General features: G+C 34.0%; 1 protein-coding gene across 1 annotated transcript; it reads left to right on the forward strand.

Annotated features, from left to right (window-relative positions):
• The first annotated feature begins 1,992 nt into the window (after positions 1-1,992).
• Positions 1,993-21,151, forward strand: LOC107560165 (tyrosine-protein phosphatase non-receptor type 21-like). The gene is made up of 13 exons (XM_016244260.1): positions 1,993-2,040; positions 2,102-2,271; positions 2,349-2,446; positions 5,088-5,155; positions 5,256-5,327; positions 7,314-8,207; positions 9,760-10,302; positions 12,522-12,659; positions 14,125-14,343; positions 15,250-15,378; positions 15,480-15,714; positions 16,523-16,683; positions 19,815-21,151. The coding sequence occupies exons 1-13, from the start codon at positions 1,993-1,995 to the stop codon at positions 19,941-19,943; spliced, it is 2,904 nt and encodes a 967-aa protein (XP_016099746.1). The 3' UTR covers positions 19,944-21,151.
• Positions 21,152-24,038: the final 2,887 nt, after the last annotated feature.

Raw genomic sequence — 24,038 nt, forward strand, 5'->3', positions numbered from 1 at the left:
CTTATTTATGCACGTTTGTTCGCGGGAAAGTGAGCAAGACACGACAGTGATTACAGTTAAATAAGATGAAAGACATAGGCTATAAATATAAAGAAATTAGCTACATTTATTTTCAAATTAAATATCACAACACACATTTATCATTCAGTCTAGTGCGTTTTACATATAATGTAAGCGCAACTTGTGTAGATTTAAAAAGGCATGACTGCTTGATTTTGGTGTGTATTTGTATACTTTTACCATCCAATCAATCTCTGCATGCTTTAATTTGGTGTCGCTAGACGTGTAAAAAAAAACTAAACTAAATTTTATTGCAAATTTGAAAACGATATTAAAATAAAATGAATTTAAAAATGCAAAACTATAATAACCTTGGTCTCCGGCAACATTTCCAGGTTTTGTTGTTATATATATATTTTTTAAGAATTCTCTTCTGCTCACCAAGGCTGTTTATAAATTTTTTGGGAAAGAAATGATAGAAATTAATACTTTTATTTGGCAAGGATGCTTAAAACTGATCAAAAGTGATGATAAAGGCATTTATAATGTTACAAAAGATTTCTATTTCAGATAAATAGTGTTCATATTGATATCGGAATTATATCGTATCGACCGAAATGAAGAAATATACCGTGATATCAATTTTGGCCATATCGTCCAGCCATAATTTAAATCATCTAGTCTTGCATTTTGATATGGATTTAAATTTAATGCAAGTAGTGTGTGACTTAATGAGTCATAAAAAACAGCTTGTATAAAGGAATTTGAAAAATGTTGATTAAAATAGTTATAGATGAAGTATAGCGTGATGAAATGTGTAGTTTAAAGGGTTAGTTCACCCATAAATTACTCACCCTCAAGTCATCCTAGGTGTATATGACTTTCTTCTTTCAGACGAATCCAGTCGGAGTTATATAAAAAATTGTCTTTGATCTTTAAAGCTGTTTAATGCCACTTTAGCTACATTAAAGTGATTATTACGTCTTGAATATGGATATTTTTCTTACAAAAACGCATTGATTTGCTACAGGAGGCCTTTGTTCACCCCCCGGAGCCGTGTGAGACACTTTTTTTTTTTTATGGATGGGCGCATTTTATTTAACTGCTTTTGGACTGATGCATGCAACACCCGCTGAGTGCCATGAAACAGCTTGAAAGACCAAAGACAATTTTTAATATAACTCTAGAAGAAAGTCATATACACCTAAGATGACTTGAGGGTGAGTAATTTTTGGGCTAATTTTCATTTTTGGGTGAACTAAGTTTTTCAAATTTTTTTTTTTTTAACTTAGTAGAATCAGTATTATTAATTGGAAAAACATATAAAGTTGACAAATATTATGTCCATTTTGGATTTTGCAGGTGAGCTTGAAAGCATAATACATTTTGACATATATGTCTTTTTATGAATTCATAAAATAAAGCGCATATTTTAGAGTCTGTAACTGGACACTATTTCCTTTCAGGTTTTCACCTGTTTTAATTACTATTTTGCTATTTTTTGATAGTCTTGTGCTTTAATATTAATTTTTAAAAGTAGAAATATTCCATGCTTGTAGTTTAGAGCTTAATATGAATCATACAAACTGTGTGTATAATAATTATTTAATGTAATTTAAAAAAAATAGTTAAAATAGTTAAGATAAACAGTTGTAGCCTGGAAAGTTGACACGCATAGTCTTTTTTTTTTTCTTTTTTTTTTAGCGTCAAGCTTTTAGGTTAAATGCGTATGAATGCATAAAGTGATGCTGTAGCTTGTCATTATTGCTGTTCAGCTTTTTCACTTGTTTTAATCACCTATACATGTAGCTATTTTTGGAGATTCAAATAACCATCCTGCTGTGTGACGTGTACAAATGTGACAGTACAAATGTTCCATGCATGTAGTATCTCAGTTAGTCTGAGCTCATAATGTGTAATTATATAAAGACATTTTTTTAGGATGTCACGTCTCTCCTCTTTTGCTAAAGAGTTAGTCAAAACGTTGAGAATATGCCCAGTCTTCACCTCCAGAAATACTCATTTGAAGTTAAACACGAGGTCCGGCCTGTTGTTTCTCACGAGTGAAAGAGCAATCAGTGAAATTCTGTTCATTCCCCAGATAACGTATTTCAGCCTCTGGTACTGCAACAAACAAAACCAGCAGAGATGGATTGATCTGGGGAAGCCGCTGAAGAAACAGCTTGACAAGTACGGACTGGAGCCGACCGTTTACTTTGGGGTGGTGTTCTACGTGTCGTCTGTTACACAGTTACAACAAGAGATAACCAGGTTAAGGATGAGAATATGTTTAAAACGGTCTCATCAGTGCTGTTAGGACGCTTTTACTCACTTCCTGTTTTCTGCAGATACCAGCATTATCTCCAGCTGAAGAAAGACGTTCTGGAGGGGAAGATCCCGTGCTCCATTGAGCAGGCCATTCATTTGGCCAGCTTGGCTGTGCAAGGTACTTTTTTCCTGATATTTCAAGTATGCTGAGAAATTATGATTGGTTCAGGCCAAGGGCTGCGCTGTCCCCAGTTTCAGATGATTTAGTTATCGTTAAAGCGATAGTTCACCCAAAAATTGAAATGACCCCATGATTTACTCACCCTTAAGCCATCCTAGCTGTGTATGATTTTCTTCTTTCAGAAAACAATCTGAGATATATTTGCCCATAAATGCCAATAGACTCATTATTCAATTAGAAAAATAACTCATTTAGCATTTTGCTAAATATATGCACTATATTATATATTTATTAAATGTTTTACTTCTTTAATATCTCTGTATGTTTGTTTGAATAAATCAGCCATGAAAACAAGTTTTTATGACAGTCACTGTTTAAATGTTTATTAAAACTGCCTTATGTGCAATTTAGATGATTCTATATAAATCAGTCGTTCATTTTTACCTGTTCTTCAATATTTTGTTTAAATAAATTAAAGCATGTTTTTGTCAGCAACTGTTTAAATATTTATTTAAATATAAAAAAAATATAAGAAACATAATATCATTAAAAAGTTATTAGAATGTCATTATGATAATAAAATGTCTTTATTGTGCAGTTTAAATATATAAATCACATACATATTAATATATGTATACATATTAAAGTGTATACAAATTACTTTAATATTATAGTAGTCTACTAGCTGACAGTTAGATTCATATTTAATATGAAATCAATAATAATCAATATTAAATCAAATGAATTGATTTATTGTGAATCGATACTAAATGAATCGATGTCAAATCAAAGCTTGTGAACCGAATCAAATCATGAATTTTGTGTCAATACGCAGCCCTACTAAGCGTTTTGAAGTCATATACAGGTCATCATTCGATTAAAATTACCCTTTCACTCTCAGATCCCTTTAATATAATGTGGAAGGTGTTTTGAGATGCAGTTATAAGTTGATGTTGCAAGAGAACATTTGCTTTAACATTCTTAAGATAATGTTCGGCCAGTGTCTGGTTCACGGGTTCAGATACTCCATCATGAAGGTACGGTTTTATATTTCTACGGGCTGCGAGTCTAGAAAATCAGAGCACCATTTATCAAGCTGTGCTGCCAGGCTTTAGCTTTTACCCAACACAAGAATCTCATATGCTGCTGGCAAAGATATATGTGGCAGCACCAGTTACTGGACTGCTGTTAGCATAGCAGAGGAACTGACGTCACTCGCAGTCACAGCCAGATCAAAAAAATAGTTCCCGTATGAATCAAATCATGAATTTTGTGTCAATACGCAGCCCTACTAAGCGTTTTGAAGTCATATACAGGTCATCATTCGATGAAAATTTCCCTTTCACTCTCAGATCCATTTAATATAATGTGGAAGGTGTTTTGAGATGCAGTTATAAGTTGATGTTGCAAGAGAACATTTGCTTTAACATTCTTAAGATAATGTTCGGCCAGTGTCTGGTTCACGGGTTCAGATACTCCATCATGAAGGTACGGTTTTATATTTCTATGGGCTGCGAGTCTAGAAAATCAGAGCACCATTTATCAAGCTGTGCTGCCAGGCTTTAGCTTTTACCCAACACAAGAATCTCATATGCTGCTGGCAAAGATATATGTGGCAGCACCAGTTACTGGACTGCTGTTAGCATAGCAGAGGAACTGACGTCACTCGCAGTCACAGCCAGATCAAAAAAATAGTTCCCGTATTTGCACTGTCAAAAGGCCTTTGTTGTCTTCACGTGGTTTGTGTCATTTCGATGAGGCCACACATATTCAGTGGGAGTTATTTTTGTGCACTAGCATTGCTGTGTAAGGAGGCTTCACGTGATGGTAATGTTTCGAATTGTCAGCATAGCTGTGAACATTTCTAACGGGCTGATTAGACATGCTGTTAATGTTGAGCTACTACAGTTACAAAGGCTAAATCGATTCCTTCCATAACAAAACGTCTCTTGGCTTTTCTAAATTTAGATGTGCAATTTCTATAAATGTTGTAGATGATTTTGCAGGAGTGTCAGCTCACATTTTACATTTTAAACCCAACATCAAACCCATAAAATCAATGCATCTTCATTCAGAATGAGAATGTGTAAAAAAAATAAATAAATTGAAAATATATAAAATAATTTGTAAAATATAAATAAATTTATAAAATTAAAATAAATGCATAAAATAATTAGCAAAAAAATAAACAAATTGGTAAAATGAAATAAAAAATAATAAAATTATATTTAAAATACAATAAAAATAAGTACATAATTTGTAAAATAAAAATAAAATAATTTGCAAAATAAAATCTAAAAATAAATTTAAAGTTATAAACTAAAAATATAAAAATACACAAAATAAATTGTAAAATGAAATATAAGTAAAATTTGTAAAATAAAAATTAGTAAAATAACTTCAAATTTAATTGGTGTTTGCAAAGTCAAATTCATCTCTATTAATATTGCTCATAGTTTATTATAATATTGCTCATAGGATTAGAGATTTGAATGTGCGTCATATGCATCTTCAGATATTGTATATCTAGTACATACAAAATAATAATAATAATATATCGCCCCATGTGTCTTCCTTTGAGGAATCAATTGAGGCTTTTTAATGTAACACTAATCTTTTGTTTGTCTGTTGGTTCCAGCCGACCTTGGGGACTTCAATCGATATGATTCCCAGGAATTCCTTCAAAAAATTGTGCTTTTTCCAATGGTATGTAATCATTGAACATGTTATTGTCTATTCCAGGAATAAAGACGGCAGGATATTTCATGAGTCTATTATTTCTACTCTCTTTCTCTGCTTTTCTCAGCCATGGATACAGGACGAAAGGGTTGTGGAAGAGGCCACTCAAAAAGTCACCATGCTCTATCAAAACTACCGGTGAGAGGCTGTAGCTATTTGCAAAATGGGAAAAGCCTGAAAAACTGTTGGCTACAGTTTATGTGAGGTTCAGTGAGGAGGCTTCGTGATTATCAGATGTGTTCAGATGGTTCCTGTTAGAGGATTTCAAAGGAAGCTGTCAAACGCCTGACGTGACTTATGACCAGACTTTCAGCTTTGGGCTCAGAGCAACATAAACGCTCTTGGCTGTCCTGCAAAAGTTCTGTTTCAGAAGGTCTTTCAGATGAGGTTTGCATGTGCTTGGCACACGTTATGCTGGGACATATATACTGAAATAGGTGCCACTACTCCAGTCTTCAGTGTCACATGATCTTCAGAAATCATTCTAATGTATCGAGAAACATTTCTTATTATCAATGTTAAAAACAGTTATTTTACTTCAAACTTTTGGGGAAACATCTTTTGAGAATAGAAAGCATTTATTTTAAATACAATTTATATATATATATATATATATATATATGTATATTATATGTATATGTGTGTGTCACTTTTGATCATTTGACTGCATCCTTGCTGGAAAAAGTATGAAAAAAAAATGTTGAATTTATTCAGTAATTGGCTTCTTCATCAGTGCGTCTGTAGTTTTGTGGGTCTCCTCCTTCACCGTTGTCCGTTTACTGTCTCCAGAGAGCTGTCTGATGGCCCAAACTCTGAGGGCTCCCAGAGGTCCATTCTCTCTCTTTCTTTTCCTCGTTTTCCAAACCTCTGTCGTCCCTCTGTGCCTGCTGACAAGGGGTGAGCCTGACTGCACGAGGGCGTCAATGCATTACTGCTCAGAGCTTCTCATGGGCTACAGAGTGACGGGAAACTCCTGATAACTCTCTAAAGGAATGACATGACAACATGCTCGGGTCACATTTCACAGTGAATAAAAAAAATTAAAAATTCTTAAATAAAATGCAGCCCTTTTTGGATCATTACATTTTTGGCAAGTTTAATTTATTTTATCAAGATAATTTGTAGACGGTAAATCAAATACTACTTTTTAAAAAATAAATATTTAACTTTACAATAATTTCCCATTACAGCATCATAGTGATTAGTTAAATATTGAGAATGTGGGTAAAAATATACCCTATTCTCATAAAAATGTCAATGCGACAATGCAGATATTTTTTAAAGTCTCTTCTGCTCGTCAAGGCTGCATTTATTTGATCAAAATTACAGTCAAAACAGTAATACTGTGAAATGTTATTACATTTGAAATAACTTTAACTATTTTGTGATCATTAAGTATTTTATTTTTAATCAGGACTAATTATAGTCAGTAAATCAAATGCTACAATCTTTGTGTGTGTATATATATATATATATATATATATATATATATAATATTGAGAATGTGGCTGAGAGTTGTCATGAAAATGTCACAATGCAAAAAATTTAATGCTGTGCAAAATGCAAACCACTGACTTTGTACCGTAGTATCGCAGTGCATCTTGGTTTTTATTTTTGTATTTTTCTATTTAAATCAAGATAAATTATAAACATTAAGTCCAATACTACAACGAAATGTATTGTATTTTATTTCATGTATTATATTTTGTAGTTAAAACAAGGTAAATTGTAGACAGTAAATCAAAAACTACAATTGCTATAAATATTAAAACATGGACAATGTGGGTGAAAAAGTCATCAATTTTTGTGAAAATAACCTATGCCATTTTTCTCAAGTTAATTTATTCTGATTTTAAGTTTTTACTGGAAAAAGACAAAAATACTAAGTAAAATAAGCATTCTTGTATTTTATTTATTATATTCTTTTTATTTAAATCAGCCAGTAAATCAAAAACATTATGAAAATCTTTTATAAAAATGTAACTTTACAATATTTTTGCATCATAATGATGCTGACTTGCAATGACTGTCATTTTGCTTCTCAAGTGAATGTATCTCGATTAAAGAAAGTTTAGATATATGTAAACAAGACAAAAATAATAAGAACTGACGCACCTCTCTTGTATTTCCTACAGATAATCTTTACATCAATAACCAGAACGGTTTCTACTACCATTCCCAGACCAGTCTGGACCGCTCTCCGCACGAGTACAACGGCCGAATGCGTAACGGCAGCGTTTACAGCGCCCAGAGCACCAGCTCCCTCAACAACCCGCAGCACTACATGCAGCCGTCACCCATGTCGTCCAACCCCAGCATCACAGGAAGTGACCTCATGCGGCCCGACTACGTGCCTTCCCACCGGCACAGCGCCCTGATCCCGCCGTCCTACCGCGCCACTCCCGATTACGAGGCGGTCATGAGGCAGAAGAACCTCGGGATGGTCCCGCCGGCCGAGCGCCAGAGCCACTCCATGAGGAACCTCAACATCGGCAACTCGTACGCTTACAGCCGGCCCGACCCGCTCGTGTACAGCCAGCCGGAGATCCGCGAGCACGGCGCGGGCCAGTACCCCTTCCACCTCAACTACAGCTTCCACAGCCCCTCCCCGTACCCCTATCCCACCGAGAGACGACCCGTCGTGGGTGCCGTCAGCGTCCCCGAGCTCACCAACGTCCAGCTCCAGCAGGCGCAGGAATATCCGCCGCCCAACATAATCAGGAATCAGGTTTATTGGCCGCCACCGCCGTATCCCTACCCTCACCCTCGACCCGCCAACAGCACCCCGGACTTGTCCCGCCATCTCTACGTCAGCAGCAGCAACCCGGATCTGATCACGCGCCGCGTCCATCACTCGGTGCAGACCTTCCAGGAGGACAGCCTGCCTGTGGCGCACTCGTTGCAGGAAGTGAGCGAACCACTCATCACGACCCGGCGGCCTCACATGCACAAGCGCAACTCCATCGAGATCGCCGGTCTGGCGTACGGCCTGGAGAACATGAGGCTGATGGAGAGGAAGGTGAGTCATTTTGGGAAGTTATACGTTATACACATTTAAAACTTTTCAGTAGTGTTTGTTCAATTATTCTATAATTTATGTACCTTTAGTTATATACGAACAGAGCCGATCCTAGACTTCTGGGGGCCCTACGCAAAACTGTGTCAGTGTCGGCAGGGGGGGGGGATATGAGTGGTTAAGGACGAATGAATGAAACGCATTTGTCCGTGTTTCACTCCGTCTCGAATCGCGCTCACGGAACGCGCTTGAGAAACAGTGTCTCTTTCGCGGCTTTCAGCTCGTTTTTTTAGTCTCGAGCAAGACTGTACGACATTCACATTACATGATTTGACTGATTGTTATGTAGAAAAGGCGACAGCGCACCCCATTAAAATAAATGATCATTCATGTTTTCATAACCGCTGGCCAAATTAAAAAACGAAACTAAAATTAAATCATCTTTGAGAGCAAGGGGGCCCCTTGGTGTTTCGGGGGCCCTACGCAGCTTGCGTATTTTGCGTATAGGGAGGATCGGCTCTGTATACGAATCCTAATTCTATAATTAATTCTTATATATTTATATTATTATAATGTATATTAAACTCTTATTCTAGATTTTTTTTTAATTCATTTAATTCATGTGATGTTAAAAATGTTTAAACCTATTTTCAATAGCATTTGTTAGTTCTGTGATTTATATAAATCTTAATTTAATGTTTTATAATTACATATATAAATAATATATATCTATCCAACTATATATCTATCTTCCTGTGATTCTTGATTGAATTATATTTAAGAGAATTGTTTAAATAGTACGTGTGTTGATAAATCCTATGATTATATTTATATAAATCCTACTAATTATAAAATTCTTATATAATTATTAGCATTATTATATGATTACAATATATATAAAATTGTGTATATATATATATATACTTTATATATTTTTCATTTGTGATGTTATACACATTGTAAATTATTTTCAGCAGTGTTTTGCTGATTCTTACATAATTTCTTATATAACTTCTAAGAATAACTTCTTATATAATTGTAATCATTTATAGTTAATAATATCTGATTCTAGATTGAACTATTTGAGATAATTTGTTTTGAATTAATTTAATTTATATTTTATGTGACAGTATGCATATTCTAGCTCAAACTATATTTGAGAGAATTTATTTTATTTTATATCTGTATCTTCGGTGTGACGTTAGACATTTAAACAGAATTTTGCCAATTAATAATATATAATTTATATAATTAATTAAATAAAAATCATATATAATCATTAATAATATAAGATTCTGTATTCTATTTTGAATGAATTCATGAATATTTAATGCATCAACCACCCATGTATGTGCATCTTCATCTTCATGTTATGCATTTAAAGCCCTTTTCAACAGCATTTTGCTAATTATCTAATAACATATTTAATTAAGAATGCTTATAGTTAATTCTTATATAATTATTAGCAATATTCTCAGATACTAAATTAACTATATTTAAGAAAACGTATTATTGATTTTATTATTTATTAAAAAATTTTGCATCAACTACCCAGGCGTCCGCATCAGCAGCTGAGACCCCGCCCCCTGTTGCCCAGGCGATGCCACCTACAGCATCCGGCTCTGACATCAACGTCGCCCTGGAGGTCATGAAACCCGAGGATGCGGTCATGAAGGAGGATGTCATCTACGGGCACAAAAAATCCCTGTCCGACGCCACGATGCTAGTGCACAGCAGCGGTGAGGAAGAAGAGTTCGAAGACGACAGCGGACGACACACACCGCAGTCTCAGGATGCTGTGGGCGGTCCCGAGCATCACATGACGCCGATGGGACGGCCCCTCGTAGATCCGCCTGCTTATCCGTTCAGCCACAGTATGGAGACGGGCCCTCTGGCGTACCAGCCCCATTCCATCATCCGCAAACCAGAGGACATGGGGCAGCTGCCGCCTCTGCGAGAGCCCGGACACATGGTGCCCTCGGTGTCAGAGGGGGATCTGAGCGGACAGGGACGCTTGAGACAGAAGAGGGACGTCTATAAGAGACCCGTCTCTGACGTGCCACCTGCCAGAAGGAACATCGATGGTCTTCCACCGGCGGTAAGTTCACTTGAAGATCAGAACTGAATCAGAATCAGTTAAACATGCATTTAGGAATGCAACGTACACTAAGTTTAGTTTTTTTTGCACATTCACATAAAGTTAAAAGCTTGAGAGTTTGAGTGTTTGAAAGTAAAAAATATAAAGACATGCATATTAGGGTTGCAAAAAGGTGGAACATTTCCAGTAAATTTCGGAAATATTCCAGATATTTTGGAACCATTCCAGGATTTTTTGGAATATTCCAGGAATTTTTGGAAAGATTTTTAAAATACTGTACATTATTGTAGGTCCTCTATGCCCCGCCTCTCTCAAACGCTTCGTTTTCTACAAAGTCCCTCCTTCCGACAAGCGCTGTCTGCTCTGATTGGCCAGCTGACCCAGTGCACTGTGATTGGCCGAACACCGCAAGCACTCGTTGGAAATGTAACGCTCCTTACCATAATCGCGATCTTTCAAAATAAATGTAAAGACAGAGCCCGAAAGGGGAACAGATTCGCGTGACAGACACAGTGATGAAGCTGGTATGTGTGCAGTCAGCTACAAAGTCAAAATAAAACTCTTAATTTAAAAGATTAATCACTTCACTTAAAGATCAGAATTGAATCAGAATCGTGAAAAAAAAAAAAAAAAAAAAAGTAGACAAATATTATATTAACCTGTAGTGTAAAATAAAATGATTATAATATATATTTTTATAAAATTATAATTCTAAAATTGTTTTTTTAACAGTAGATTTGTAATTTACAAAAGTAATGTATTCAGCATTTTTATAATTAAAAATAATAATAATTATTGTTGTTGTTGTTATTTTTATTTAAAAGGTTTCGATTTCGTCGGACAAAATAGTTCATGAACTTCACTTCACAATCACAAAAAATACTAAAACTGGAAAATATAAGATAAAATATACAAAAAATAAATATTACTATATTTTTTATTAAAATTATAATTATAAAAAAAGTATTTAACAGAATTGTAATTTACAAAAATAATATATATATTCAGCATTTTTATGAGATAAATTAATGATGATAATAATAATTATTATTATTATTATTAACATTATGCTTTACATTTTAATGTAAAAATATATATTTATATATTACATATCATTTATACAAATTTGTAATTAATTTCCCCTTATATTTTTTTCTGTTTAGTCTGCTTTAGTGACATTTTTACTCTGGGATACTCCATGCTTCACGTGAAAAGCGAGAGGTTTTTGCTTTTAAACGCAAAGTTGCAGGGTTTTAATTAGCCCAAAGCAGAATAAGCACAATGTAAGGCGCCATTATTTTGTGTAGCCATCCAGATGAGGTCATTAAGTCATTATGTAAGCATTTTCAGGTGTTCACTAACGAGAAGCGCCACAATTAGCTGCACCGTCTCTTCTAATGAGGTTTAACCAGGATCTAAATACTACCTCCTCATCCCATTAATAACCCATTTTAGTTATACTTAACTAAAGCTAAAAGTAAAATATATTTTAGAAATATATAAATACATTAATTTGTATGCATGTGTGTGTATATATATATATATATATATTTATAACATATGACAAAAACAAAAAAACTTGACAATTAAAATAAAAGACAATATAAAAATAAAGACTAATTTAAAATATTAATAATTATAATATATCAAATTAGAATAGTATTTAAATAATAAAAAAATAACACTGATTCCTGTCACCCGTCTGTAATCATTTATTGAGTTTTGGTATTAATGCAGTAAAAATAAAATTTTTATTTGTAATGCACTTTCTTTTTTTTTTTTTTTCAAACACTTAGTTCTTTATTTAAAATAACCTCAAAATAAGATTTCGGTAATTTACTCAACTTTTAACATGTGGAGCATAAAAAAAAAGATGTTTAGCAGAATGTTCATGCTGCTCTTTTATCAATAAGTCGGAGACCTTATTCACAGATATAGAAATGATCGGTTCAGCTCAGTTGTGAAAGGAAATGCAAACTGATTTGTGATTGCACTTGATCCAGCTGGTGTTGCTTTTATTTTCATTCCGTCTGCATGTAGAGTAGGTGTTTGTACGCCGGGTGAGGCCGAGCACTTGACTTTACACGTGTGATGTGAAGAATACCGTCAGACCCGAATGGCTGCATTCTGTGGCTCTGCTCCACTGTGTCTCTCAGACGCTGATCCTCAGACTCTGTTTCTCTCTCTGTCTCTCTCCATCGCTCGCTCCGGGGATGAAGGGTATGAAGAAAGGACGCTCCGAGGTCAAGAAGATGGGTCCCCTGAAGATGGCGGCTCTCAATGGTCTGAGCCTGTCCAGAATGCCTCTGCCCGATGAAGGGAAGGACGACCCGGAGAACGCGTCTAATGACGAGCGGGTGAGTACTGCTTTCTGGTTGATGAAATAGTAGTTAGTGGTTGACTAAGGTGTTTGTTTAGTTTTTTTAAATGGTCAGTGATGTTGGGTTAACCAGGCTTGGATATGCACAGTTTTGATTATTGATATTTTTCCAATTTTTAATACAAATTTTAAAGTATTAGTCCATTTAATAAATACATATATTTAATTTATTTATATATTTCTAATATTTAAAAAAAATTAAATGTTTTAAATGCATGAATGTATTTAATAATTATAACATTTATAGTGAAGTCATCAAAAATGTGTGTATGCATATGTATGTGTGTGTGTGCATATGCATATATATATATATACACTTCTGTAATATATTATTTAAATATATTACTGTATTTATTAGAACATTTTTATGATTGTTATTAGTGTAATATATAATATTTTTGTTTCTAATATTTTTAAAATGTGTTCTGATATATATCTATATATATATATATATATATTAAATCATTATTATTGTTTACACTTCTGCAATATATTATTTAAATATATTATTGTATTTATTATTACATAATTACTTTTATTATTGTAAGTGTTATTAATAGTAACATTTGTTGAAGTCATCAAAAATATTATTGCATATATGATAATATTTATATTTCTGCTATTTTTGTGTTTTAAATATTTTAGAATATATTAAAACATTATTATTATTTATTGTTGTTGTTGTTATAAGTGTATACAATATACATTCATAAAAAATTATATTATAGATGATCATTTATTTTCTAATATTTAAAAAAATATTCAGTTATATTTTTAAATATGTTAATGTATTTATTATTATTATTACAGTTATTATTAATTCATGAAATCAATCAAAACTATGAAATATAACATCTAGTTTTAATGAATCATTATTGCATCAAGCAGCAGCTCGGTTTGTTTATTTATAAAGCACAGTTTAATACAACACCAGGTTGCCCAAAGTGCTTCACAATATCACAATAAAATTACATGAAAAACAAACATAGTCACAGATAACAACACAAATCACATAACAACATGGGCACAATTTAAAATAACTGAACCTGCATCACAACAACTCCTCATTAGTCTTTAAAATATGTGCTTTTAACATAGCTTTGAAACCCGGTAGTGAGTTAACAGATCTAATAGTATGAGGGAGGTCACTCCACAGTTTTGGACCGGCTCGCGAAAAGGCTGTGTTTGTATTTTGTCCTAGTAAAACAAAGGAGGTGTTGATTTCGGACCTCAGAGATCTCGTAGGAGTATAAACTGATACCATACTTGACAAATACTGTTGAGGGCAGATTGTTTACAACTAAAATACTAATTGGCTTTTCAGGTGGGGATTTTTTGAGAGCCAGTCAACTCAGTTTTCTTAAATACGTCTGCACTCATTGTAAGCGTGTTGTAGGCGGTTCTGGATGAGCAGAGCCTCACGTCCTGTGTGTTTCCTGCAGTGTAAGGTACTGGAGCAGCGCATGGAGCAGGGGATGGTGTTCACCGAGTACGAGCATGTGCCCAAGAAGCGGCCCAACTGCGAGTGCACTATCGCTCAGATGCCCGAGAACAGCGACAGGAACCGCTTCCAGGACGTCCTGCCCTACGACGACACGCGTGTGGAGCTGGTGCCCACCAAAGAGAACAACACGGGCTACATCAACGCCTCGCACATCAGGGTGAACTGTAGATCTGTGACCATAACATCATGCATGGATATTTAGAGACTTATTAGACTTATAGAGAAAAATACTTATTATAATAATAACTTATAAACTTAATTTATTAAGATTATTATTAATATTGTGCCCCAAAACACACAGTGTAGATAAAACTGTAATCTTGGAAATAAGTTATCTTGTAATAAGTTTTATAATAATAATAATAAAGTTTTATATTAATAATAATAATAATTATTAGTATTATGCCCTAAAATTGTTTGTTATAATACAGTTAGAGATAATAATAATAATAATAATATATTTTTTAACCACGTTGAACTAGAGTATAAAAAATAATTATAATATAAATATATAAAATAATGAATTATTTAATTTATTTGGAATAAGAAAAATACAATTATAAGTAAAAAAATTATCATCATTATTATTATTACTATTGAAACACGTTGAACTAGAGTATAAAAAGCAAAAATAAATCATTGTTAATATAATTTAATATAAATATGTAAAATAATGAATTTAATTTATTTGAAAGAAGAAATGTACAATTATAAGTTAAAAATCTATTCTTATTCTTAATATTATTATTATGATGTCTGATCATGCAACATCAAACTATAATCGTAGAGATCTGACATTAAAAGGTGCATAATTTTTCAAAGTATTCTAAACTAAACCGTTGAACTTCATGAAATTAGGTAAGAACATGCATCTTATGGTCCAAAAGAAGCTTGCAACATTTTATGGAAATCAGGCATAGGACGGGTATAAAAGTGCAATTTTAGATTTCTATTCTAATTTACCTAAATTAGATGCACTTGAACACCAATAATTGCTCTGCTTACAGCTTTATATCAGATTAATCAGCCTTCATATTGTAGTTTCTGCTGCTTTATTCATCAGGTTACGGTCAGAGGTAAAGAGTGGAGTTATATCGCGTCTCAGGGTCCGCTCTCAAGCACCTGCCAAGACTTCTGGCAGATGGTTTGGGAACAAGGAGTCGCCATCATCGCAATGGTTACAGCAGAGGAGGTGATCTGAAAAGATCTCTGCATGCAAATTAAGTGGTTGTTATATACAGTGTCACTCTTGAATCTGATGTGTAAGTCATTGTTTTGTGTCCCATCCTGCAGGAAGGGGGTCGTGAGAAGAGTTTCCGCTATTGGCCTCGTCTGGGCTCTCGCCACAACACTGTTACATACGGCCGATTTAAGATCACCACACGCTTCCGCACAGACTCTGGGTGCTACGCCACAACGGGCCTGAAGATCAAACACCTCCTGACAGGACAGGAGCGAACCGTCTGGCACCTGCAGTACACAGACTGGCCCGATCACGGCTGTCCGGAGGACTTTAAAGGCTTTCTCTGTAAGTACAGCACTAATGAGGGGCTTTCTTTATATCAAATGTACTGCTTTTGGCACACAGGACATCACAAATGGTGTTAGGATCTGCATGTGAAAAAATAAAGACATTAGTGTAGTGTAAACCAGAAAGAAAAGTGAAAGTATTCTCTTAAGCATGTTGCAGTTGGTAAAGTGGGTCACAAAACATCTTCGGCTCATATTTCCGGGTCAAATATACCTAAAATATGTATACCTAAATACATATTTTATTTTGCATTAATATATGCAATTATATTTAATCAGTATATTATGATGCATTTTTTTCTTAATGCAAAAACTTTGTTTTATCATCGTCATATTAAAGATCAATTAGTCTGTATATTAAATAATATATAAATACAAAATAAATAACATCTTTAATTGACAAAAAAATAAAATATATATATATTTATTTATGATCTTTCTTAACACTGTGCCTAAAAGTAATGTCACAAAATCTTATTGTTTGATTTAAATTGTTGTGCATTATACATAGTTTTATAATTAACCAACATAGCATATAATTATGAACATAATAATATACAAAATATTTTTTCCCTTCTGATTTTGGGGTAAAACATGACTGGTTAAGTTTGCTTAAAATCATCCCAACAGTGTTATTCAGCACCATTATAATGATTCAAGAAACAGTATTTTGATGATGTTTATATACTTTAAACTTCAAGAAGACTATTCTTGCGGCGTGTCCCTTAGCTGGTCTCTTTCTGTTGTGCAGCTTGTGTGTTTTCGCCTGGCGTGGCTCTTTAAAACGCTCTATTTCTGTGTCTCAGCGTACTTGGAGGAGATCCAGTCCGTGAGGCGACACACCAACAGCTCCAGCGATCCAAAGAACACAAACTTGCCGGTCCTGGTGCACTGCAGCGCAGGGGTGGGACGCACTGGTGTGGTCATCCTGTCTGAGATCATGATAGCTTGTCTGGAACATAATGAGGTACACATGTCCAGTGCTTACAGTGGCATGAACGCATGAGAGATTTAGTGCCTTTCACCAGCTTTTCAGGGCAGAGTGGTCACGGTTACCAGGGTAAAGGACATACACTGCTTACCACTGGCAGAAAGAAATGTTACACTTCTGCTAAGCTTACAAACACACGGTTGCTGGGAATAGAGATGACAACATTCTCTGCAGATGTCAGGATGTGACTGATGGACAGGTTTGTACTGCACTTAGACCTAGTATGCACATTTAATGTGACGAAATCACAGCCGATGGTCGCTGAAGGACAGACAGTGGTACTGTTACGTAACTCGGGGACATTTAGCCACTGAAACACTGAAAATGCCATTTCACAATTTTCCAAACACTGATTGCAACGCAACTTAAGACAGAGACATTGAACAGACTGTACTTGAATGCCTCGTTTACATCAAAATGAAATATGGTATATGGGGTGGCTTAATTACTTTCACTGGAAATACAATAGAAAAAGATTTGATTTAAAAATAACTCGTTTTAATCCATTGAAGGAATTTAAACTTTCAAATCAAATCAAAACGTTAATTTAAAAAATAATTTATTACAATTAATTTAATAATTATTAAATATTTTAATAATTTATTACAATTATTTAATTAAATCTTAATTTGAAACGTGATTAACAGAGCAAAAAAATCTAATAATTTGTGTGAATTACTAATAATCTGATATCAGTGCGAAAATATTATGAAACACTTCGAGTTCAAACCTAAAGACTTGTTTATTTCCATTATATTTTAATTATTATACTTTAATGTTAAATGTTATTTAATTAAATGTTATTAATATTATGCATTTTTAATATTTATATATTTTTTCTATTATTTTTATGTACCTTTTATATACAACTTTTAAATCATCGTGTAAATTGTTTGTTGTGAATGAATGAATCCGTCTGATATCAGTGTGAAAACAGCTTCATATTATTAAAGACTTGAGTTCAAACTTAAAGATTCAAAATGATTTATTATATCTTAATTAGTATACTTGTATATTAAATGTTGTGCAATTTAATATAATATAAAATATACAATATTTCTAATTTTTTTATTTACCTTTTTTATTCAGGTTTTTTTATCATTTTTATGTAAATGATTTGTAGCAAATAAATGAATCAGTCTGATATCAGTAAGTTTAACTCAAGTGTTTCATAACATGAAGCTGTTTTCGCAAAGACTTAATTATTTAATTATATTCTAACTATTATATTTCAATATTAAATGTTATGTAATTAAATATAATTAATAAATATTTATGTTTCTATAATTTTTTTAACCTTTTCATATACAATTTTTGAAATCATTTTTATGTGATGCACTTTGCATTATCACTGTATGTGAAATCTGCTTTTTTTAAAACTTGCCTTTGCTTATTTATTTAATATTATAAAACGTAGGGCTGGGCGATATAGCTAAAAAAATGTATCAACAATATAAAGTTTCATATCATTCGGTATCGATCATTATTGACATTTTTTATAACCTTTTTTAAAACAAAGAGCAATAGAAATTTTTTTTTACATTTAACCACTGTATTTTTTAATTAACTCAATTTATTGAGACAAACAACAAATATTTGTTTTGTTTTAACAGTCAAAACAAAATGTTTTAAATGCAGATTAAATAGATTAAACTTTTGGCTTGTCTCCCGAGGTGTAATTAAATATAATTAATAAATATTTATGTTTCTATAATTTTTTTAACCTTTTCATATACAATTTTTGAAATCATTTTTATGTGATGCACTTTGCATTATCACTGTATGTGAAATCTGCTTTTTTAAAACTTGCCTTTGCTTATTTATTTAATATTATAAAACGTAGGGCTGGGCGATATAGCTAAAAAATTTATCAACAATATAAAGTTTCATATCATTCGGTATCGATCATTATTGACATTTTTTATAACCTTTTTTAAAACAAAGAGCAATAGAAATTTTTTTTTACATTTAACCACTGTATTTTTTAATTAACTCAATTTATTGAGACAAACAACAAATATTTGTTTTGTTTTAACAGTCAAATCAAAATGTTTTAAATGCAGATTAAATAGATTAAACTTTTGGCTTGTCTCCCGAGGCCACAGGAGGGCGCAATGAGCAAAATAATTCAGCACATTAAATTGTCAATGCAAGGAAGTAACGACAAAATGTTTTAAATGCAGATTAAATAGATTAAACTTTTGGCTTGTCTCCCGAGGGCGCAATGAGCAAAATAATGCAGCACATTAAATTGTCAACTTAAGGAAGTAACTGTCTATAAAAAAAATGTGCATTACGTCTAAATGAACTCGTATAAATCAAATATTATTTCGTAAATTGCATAAACAATTATGAACAAAACAGCATCACGTATTTATGCATTGCTTAATACAAAGAGCCGAAGCGCCATTCTCACAGACTGCATTTAAACACATATGAGACACAGTGAAAAGGAATAAACCTCCACAAATTTGCGACGTGTTTTCTAAAAGTTTAAACCGTTTTAATTTTGCATGGCTACATCTCTTGTGTGAGACGCGAGTGCAGCAGTCGTATTTGTCTGCCTAGAAAATGTGCTGAATATGCGTTCTGTGTAAATGGCTTGGTTTCGGTTTTAACCTAATCAAGATCTTCCCCGCATTGAGCTTCTATATTTCTCTAATATTTTGAATGAATAACGCAGCAGCGGCGCGTCTCGTGGGCTAGACTAACAAAACATTAAACTTCAACGTCACTTGCATCATCTCCGCATCTCGTGCTCCTCTGATGACGCTCCCTGACGCACATCTAACATTGGATTGTACTTTTTTTGCATTCAAATACAAATGTTTATTTTAAATTCGACTAATATTTTAGTCACAATCTCCTCATCGCAGGCACAGCACTCATGTTTGTGTGTGCTGTCTGCGTCACTCATAGCACGTGCATATATCAAACATTTTTTATATTGTTATCGAAGAAGGTGTACCGTCGATATATATCGATACCGTTTTATCGCCCAGGCCTAATAAAACGCATAATTCAGACTCTAAATTCGGATTGGCTGCATTGAAAACTGCTGTAAAATACTCATGTTTCAATACTGACGTACCTATGTTTCCTGACAGATGCTGGACGTCCCGACTGTTCTGAACTTGCTGCGGCAGCAGCGCATGATGATGGTACAGACGCTTTCACAGTACACCTTCATTTACAAAGTCCTCATTCAGTTCCTGAGAAACTCCAGACTGATCTGAGACCAGCGCTGGCACAGAGGAGGAGCCTACGAGCCTCTCACAACCCCTCAGTCCCTGCCGGAGCCGTGGCTTCGCTTGTGCTTGCGCTTGCACTTCCTCACAGTGTTAGTGACGGGGCGAGACACGAGCCGGGGCAAGTATAAAGGACGCTGAGCATCGCTCTATTTTACCAGTATTATTCACAGATTTCACTGTGGGCTTGTACACGGATGTCAGTCCCAGCACTTTTATTTTGCTGTACATAGACGCAGCTTTGTTATTTAATACGAGATGCTGAACTGCAGTGGTTCTTTTATACCGGATTTTATTAGTTTACCCATGAAGGTTTAGTGAGCCAAAATGCAAATAGCGGACACAGTGTTTAAAGACGTGGCACGTGAACTTCAGCTGATGGATGAATCTCACGAAAAGCCCAGATTTGGTGTCAAAATGTGCTTAAAATAATGCTGAAATGCAAAAAAAGGTTTGCTTTTCTTTATGCAAAATGTTTGAATGCTCGTATCTTTTCATGAGATTCACCCATTTGCATCATGGGATGGATATAAGAGGACTCGGGGAGTTTGAAGTATCACGTCCAGTGTTATGCGGCATATTCAAGCGAAGCTGTTGCTTGAGATTTTACCGTTTAACCCTACGAACGGGTTTCACCCAGCAAACACATCTCAAGTTAGAATGCAGCCAAAGACGGGAGGGTTCAGACGCAACCTATGAATAAGTTACAATATGTATTAAAATTGTATGTGAAATCTGTATTCTACATATAATAATCAGAAAGGCTTTCTCGTTGCATTAGGGGTGATTTTGTATTTTTGCAGCTCTTGCCACATTTCCATCTGCATTCGATAACCAGACGCACCAAAGAGCATCACAGACTCGACTTTTGTATTAGAGTGAACAATAGTGTGGGTTTATTGTGAACGGTTTGTGACCTCATTATCTTAAACACACCATCTATGATGGTTTACCAAAGAGTTTTCAGCATATCGAGTTCTTTAAGTCTTAAAACACTGTGAAACTGCATTATCCATTCTGTTTGCAGAGGAGCTGAAGGAGCAAAATCATTAGGCCCTTTGTGTTTTCATTTGAATTGCAGTCAGGTTATTTACGATAAAGCAGTGCAGACTGATGCTACATTCCACCATAATGGTGCTGTTGCATGTTCTGAAAGGAACAGTTCACCCAAAAATTTACATTTGCTGAAAATGTACTGAATTTGGAGAAATCCATCACTTGCTCAGCAATGGAACCACCAGCTGTTTGGACTCTCATTCTGACGGCACCCCTTCACTGCAGAGGATCCACTGCTGAGCAAGTGATGCAATACTACATTTCTCCAAATCTGAAACACTCATCTACATCTTGGATGGCTTGAGGGTGAGAACATTATCAGCAAATTTTCGTTTTTAGTGAACTATGGCTTTAAACCCAAACTTAAATGCAGCGTCCCGTTCAAACAAAGGCTTGGTGTGATTTTTTTGGTCATTTACAATTTATTGAAAGTATACAATTTTTGTGGAGCCAAATTTTGCCATTGGTGAATTTCACAGAAACGTCCAGGTCATATTTCACTACAAAAATCAAAAGAAAAAAGCAGTGCAATATAAGTAATAAAATACATTTGTAAAGTGCAATTGAAAGTATTTGTTATACTGAATTTAATTTATTGTGTGCAGAAAGGACGATGTATTACTGAATTTCAGTATTGAGGATTAGTTTTCTTTCACCTGACAGTAATGATAATTTGAGGGCAAATAGTTGCTTAATTGTTATGAAAAATTGTCCCAGAATCGGCTAAAATATCAAATTAATTCTAATTTTTTTTCTTTTGATTTTGGGCTGAAATATGATCAAAAATTTTCTTGTTAAGAGTCACTCTCTATTCAGTTCTGACTGGTGCCTAAAACAAAAGCAGTGTGTCCTTGTTGGGTTTTGGTTAAACTGTAAAGTAAAATATTTTTTGTTGTGAAGGACAATCACTTTTTCACATTATACTGTGCATCTGAATACCATGAAACATTAATTCAAAAACAGACTAACATATCCACAGGGTGAGTTCCTTCAGCACAATGGTTTAATCAGCATTTTTCCATCATTACTATGAGGTAAAAGTCATTAAAGTGTTTTGGAGTAAATGGTTGTAAAAGCACAATGTCTGTCTCAAACCTTTTCATAATTCATGTTGAGTTTTGTTGGGTTAGATTTAGACAAACTGCTGTGATGTTTGAGGTTTGCTGATGTGAGTGGACAATGATCAGTGTTCATCTGAACTGGAAAACCGAACTTAAAGACAATTAATGAACAAAGCTGAAAACTGGACTGTAAAAGCCCTTCTCGGAGCTGCTTTTTGGAATACATGGATATTAATAAGCAGATACCGTTTATATTGCTGATTTTAAGTGTTATTAACTTTTAACCACATTGCATTTGATGCTAGTAAAACTGCTGTTTCCCCCGGATGGATTCTCATCCGTTTCGGTTGAGTAGAGCGAGATCTCAGCCTCCGCTGTTGCTACCATCATGAGTGCGTGTTCTGATGATGTACAGCTGTCAGAAGAGCTCAATTATATCCCATTGTAAACAACTATATTTTTCATTCAGAAAATAAATGTTTTAAATGGTTAAAGTAATGATTTTTGTCTCTATCATTTTGCATGGTTTAAAGTGTGTAAGTTTTTACACAGTACAGATATGACAGCATTGACAAACTTTACAGTAAAAATTTTATTTTAGTATTATATGCTATTATAGTATTAATTTATAAATATTTGTTTATTTATAGTATTATAGTATTGATTTTTAATTAGCTTTGCATTTTGTATTTTCAGTTTGTTTTCATTTAAGTTTTAGTAATTTTATGATTTTTAAAATATATTTCTATTGCTTTCATTTATTTTTAAGCATTTTTTTTTATTTTAGTTTAGTTTTAAATCATTTTAGTATTAAACCAACTTTGACAATTCTTGTTTTAATAAAAAAGTGACTACATGTACCTGTTAGTGTTTCTATAAAGTGTTAAAAATTAAATTGATTCCGCAAATCAACCCATTTTATTGTCCTAAATGTATAACGTGTTAGGTAAATAATTAATTTAACTTATATCTCCAATGTATCCCAGCAGCCACAAGAGAGCGCCATGTTTCATGTGATGGTTTTGTGGATGCATCAAAATGTATTGTTGGAATAATCTTAAAGCTGGATGGATTTTAAGAGAATTACAGTGTTGTCTCAGAACAAATAAAAAGTTTCAGTCATTGTAAGATGTGGAGACTTGATACATCTAAAATATTTCTAGTTCCTCAATATTTCTAAAAAAACATTTGGCAATATACTGATGAATCTCTCTCACTATGGAATCTTCCAGACGTTACATTGACATCCATTGAATTAAAAATACACAAACTCAAAAAAAGAGTAAAAATGGGACAATAATGTCTAGGCCACTTTTTGTACCTGAACAATTACAGGTGACTTCCGGGCTGTTTAGTCCCTCCCATTTGGCCAGTTTACTAATATTTTCCTTTCTACTCATTTATATGAGTAAATCATTGTTGCATCAAATTGTATTTAGGTATGATGTTACCAATAAACTACAGTGACTATACTAAAAACTAAAAATTATTAATGAATAGTTATGATTATTAATGAATACTTTTTTATGAACTTTTAGATGCCATTAACTATCTATAATGGACAAACTGTCAGTGTTTCTTATAAAATAGTGAGCAAATGAAGATTAAAATTTCAGATCCACATGAAGCTTTCTATTAGTTAGTGATGTTCTTGACCAGGGGTGCCCAAACTCGGGCCGGTGTCCTGCAGAGTTTAGCTCCAACCCTAATCAAACACACCTGAACCAGCTAATCAAGGTCTTACTAGGCATACTAGAAACTTCCAGGCAGGTGTGTTGAGGCAAGTTGGAGCAAAACTCTGCAGGACACCGGCCCTCCAGGACCGAGTTCGGACACCCCTGTTCTTGACTGTTCTCAATTGGTGATGAATAAACTCTACAGGGCCTGAGGAGAATCAAAGTTAATCAATTAAGCTAAAAGGGGAGGAGCCACCTTAACTCAAAGCTGTACTAAATAGCAAAGCCAA

Source organism: Sinocyclocheilus grahami, unplaced genomic scaffold, assembly GCF_001515645.1.
Source record: "Sinocyclocheilus grahami isolate Dianchi unplaced genomic scaffold, SAMN03320097.WGS_v1.1 scaffold713.1, whole genome shotgun sequence".
Classification (NCBI taxonomy): Eukaryota; Metazoa; Chordata; class Actinopteri; order Cypriniformes; family Cyprinidae; genus Sinocyclocheilus; species Sinocyclocheilus grahami.

Bases quoted from the DNA above. Each gene is read 5' to 3' on its own strand.
- LOC107560165 (XM_016244260.1), top strand. From the start codon at position 1,993: ATGCCCAGTCTTCACCTCCAGAAATACTCATTTGAAGTTAAACACGAG. The intron at 2,447-5,087 runs GTACTTTTTTCC...TGTTGGTTCCAG, and splicing joins GGCCAGCTTGGCTGTGCAAG to CCGACCTTGGGGACTTCAAT. The intron at 15,379-15,479 runs GTGATCTGAAAA...CCCATCCTGCAG, and splicing joins CAATGGTTACAGCAGAGGAG to GAAGGGGGTCGTGAGAAGAG.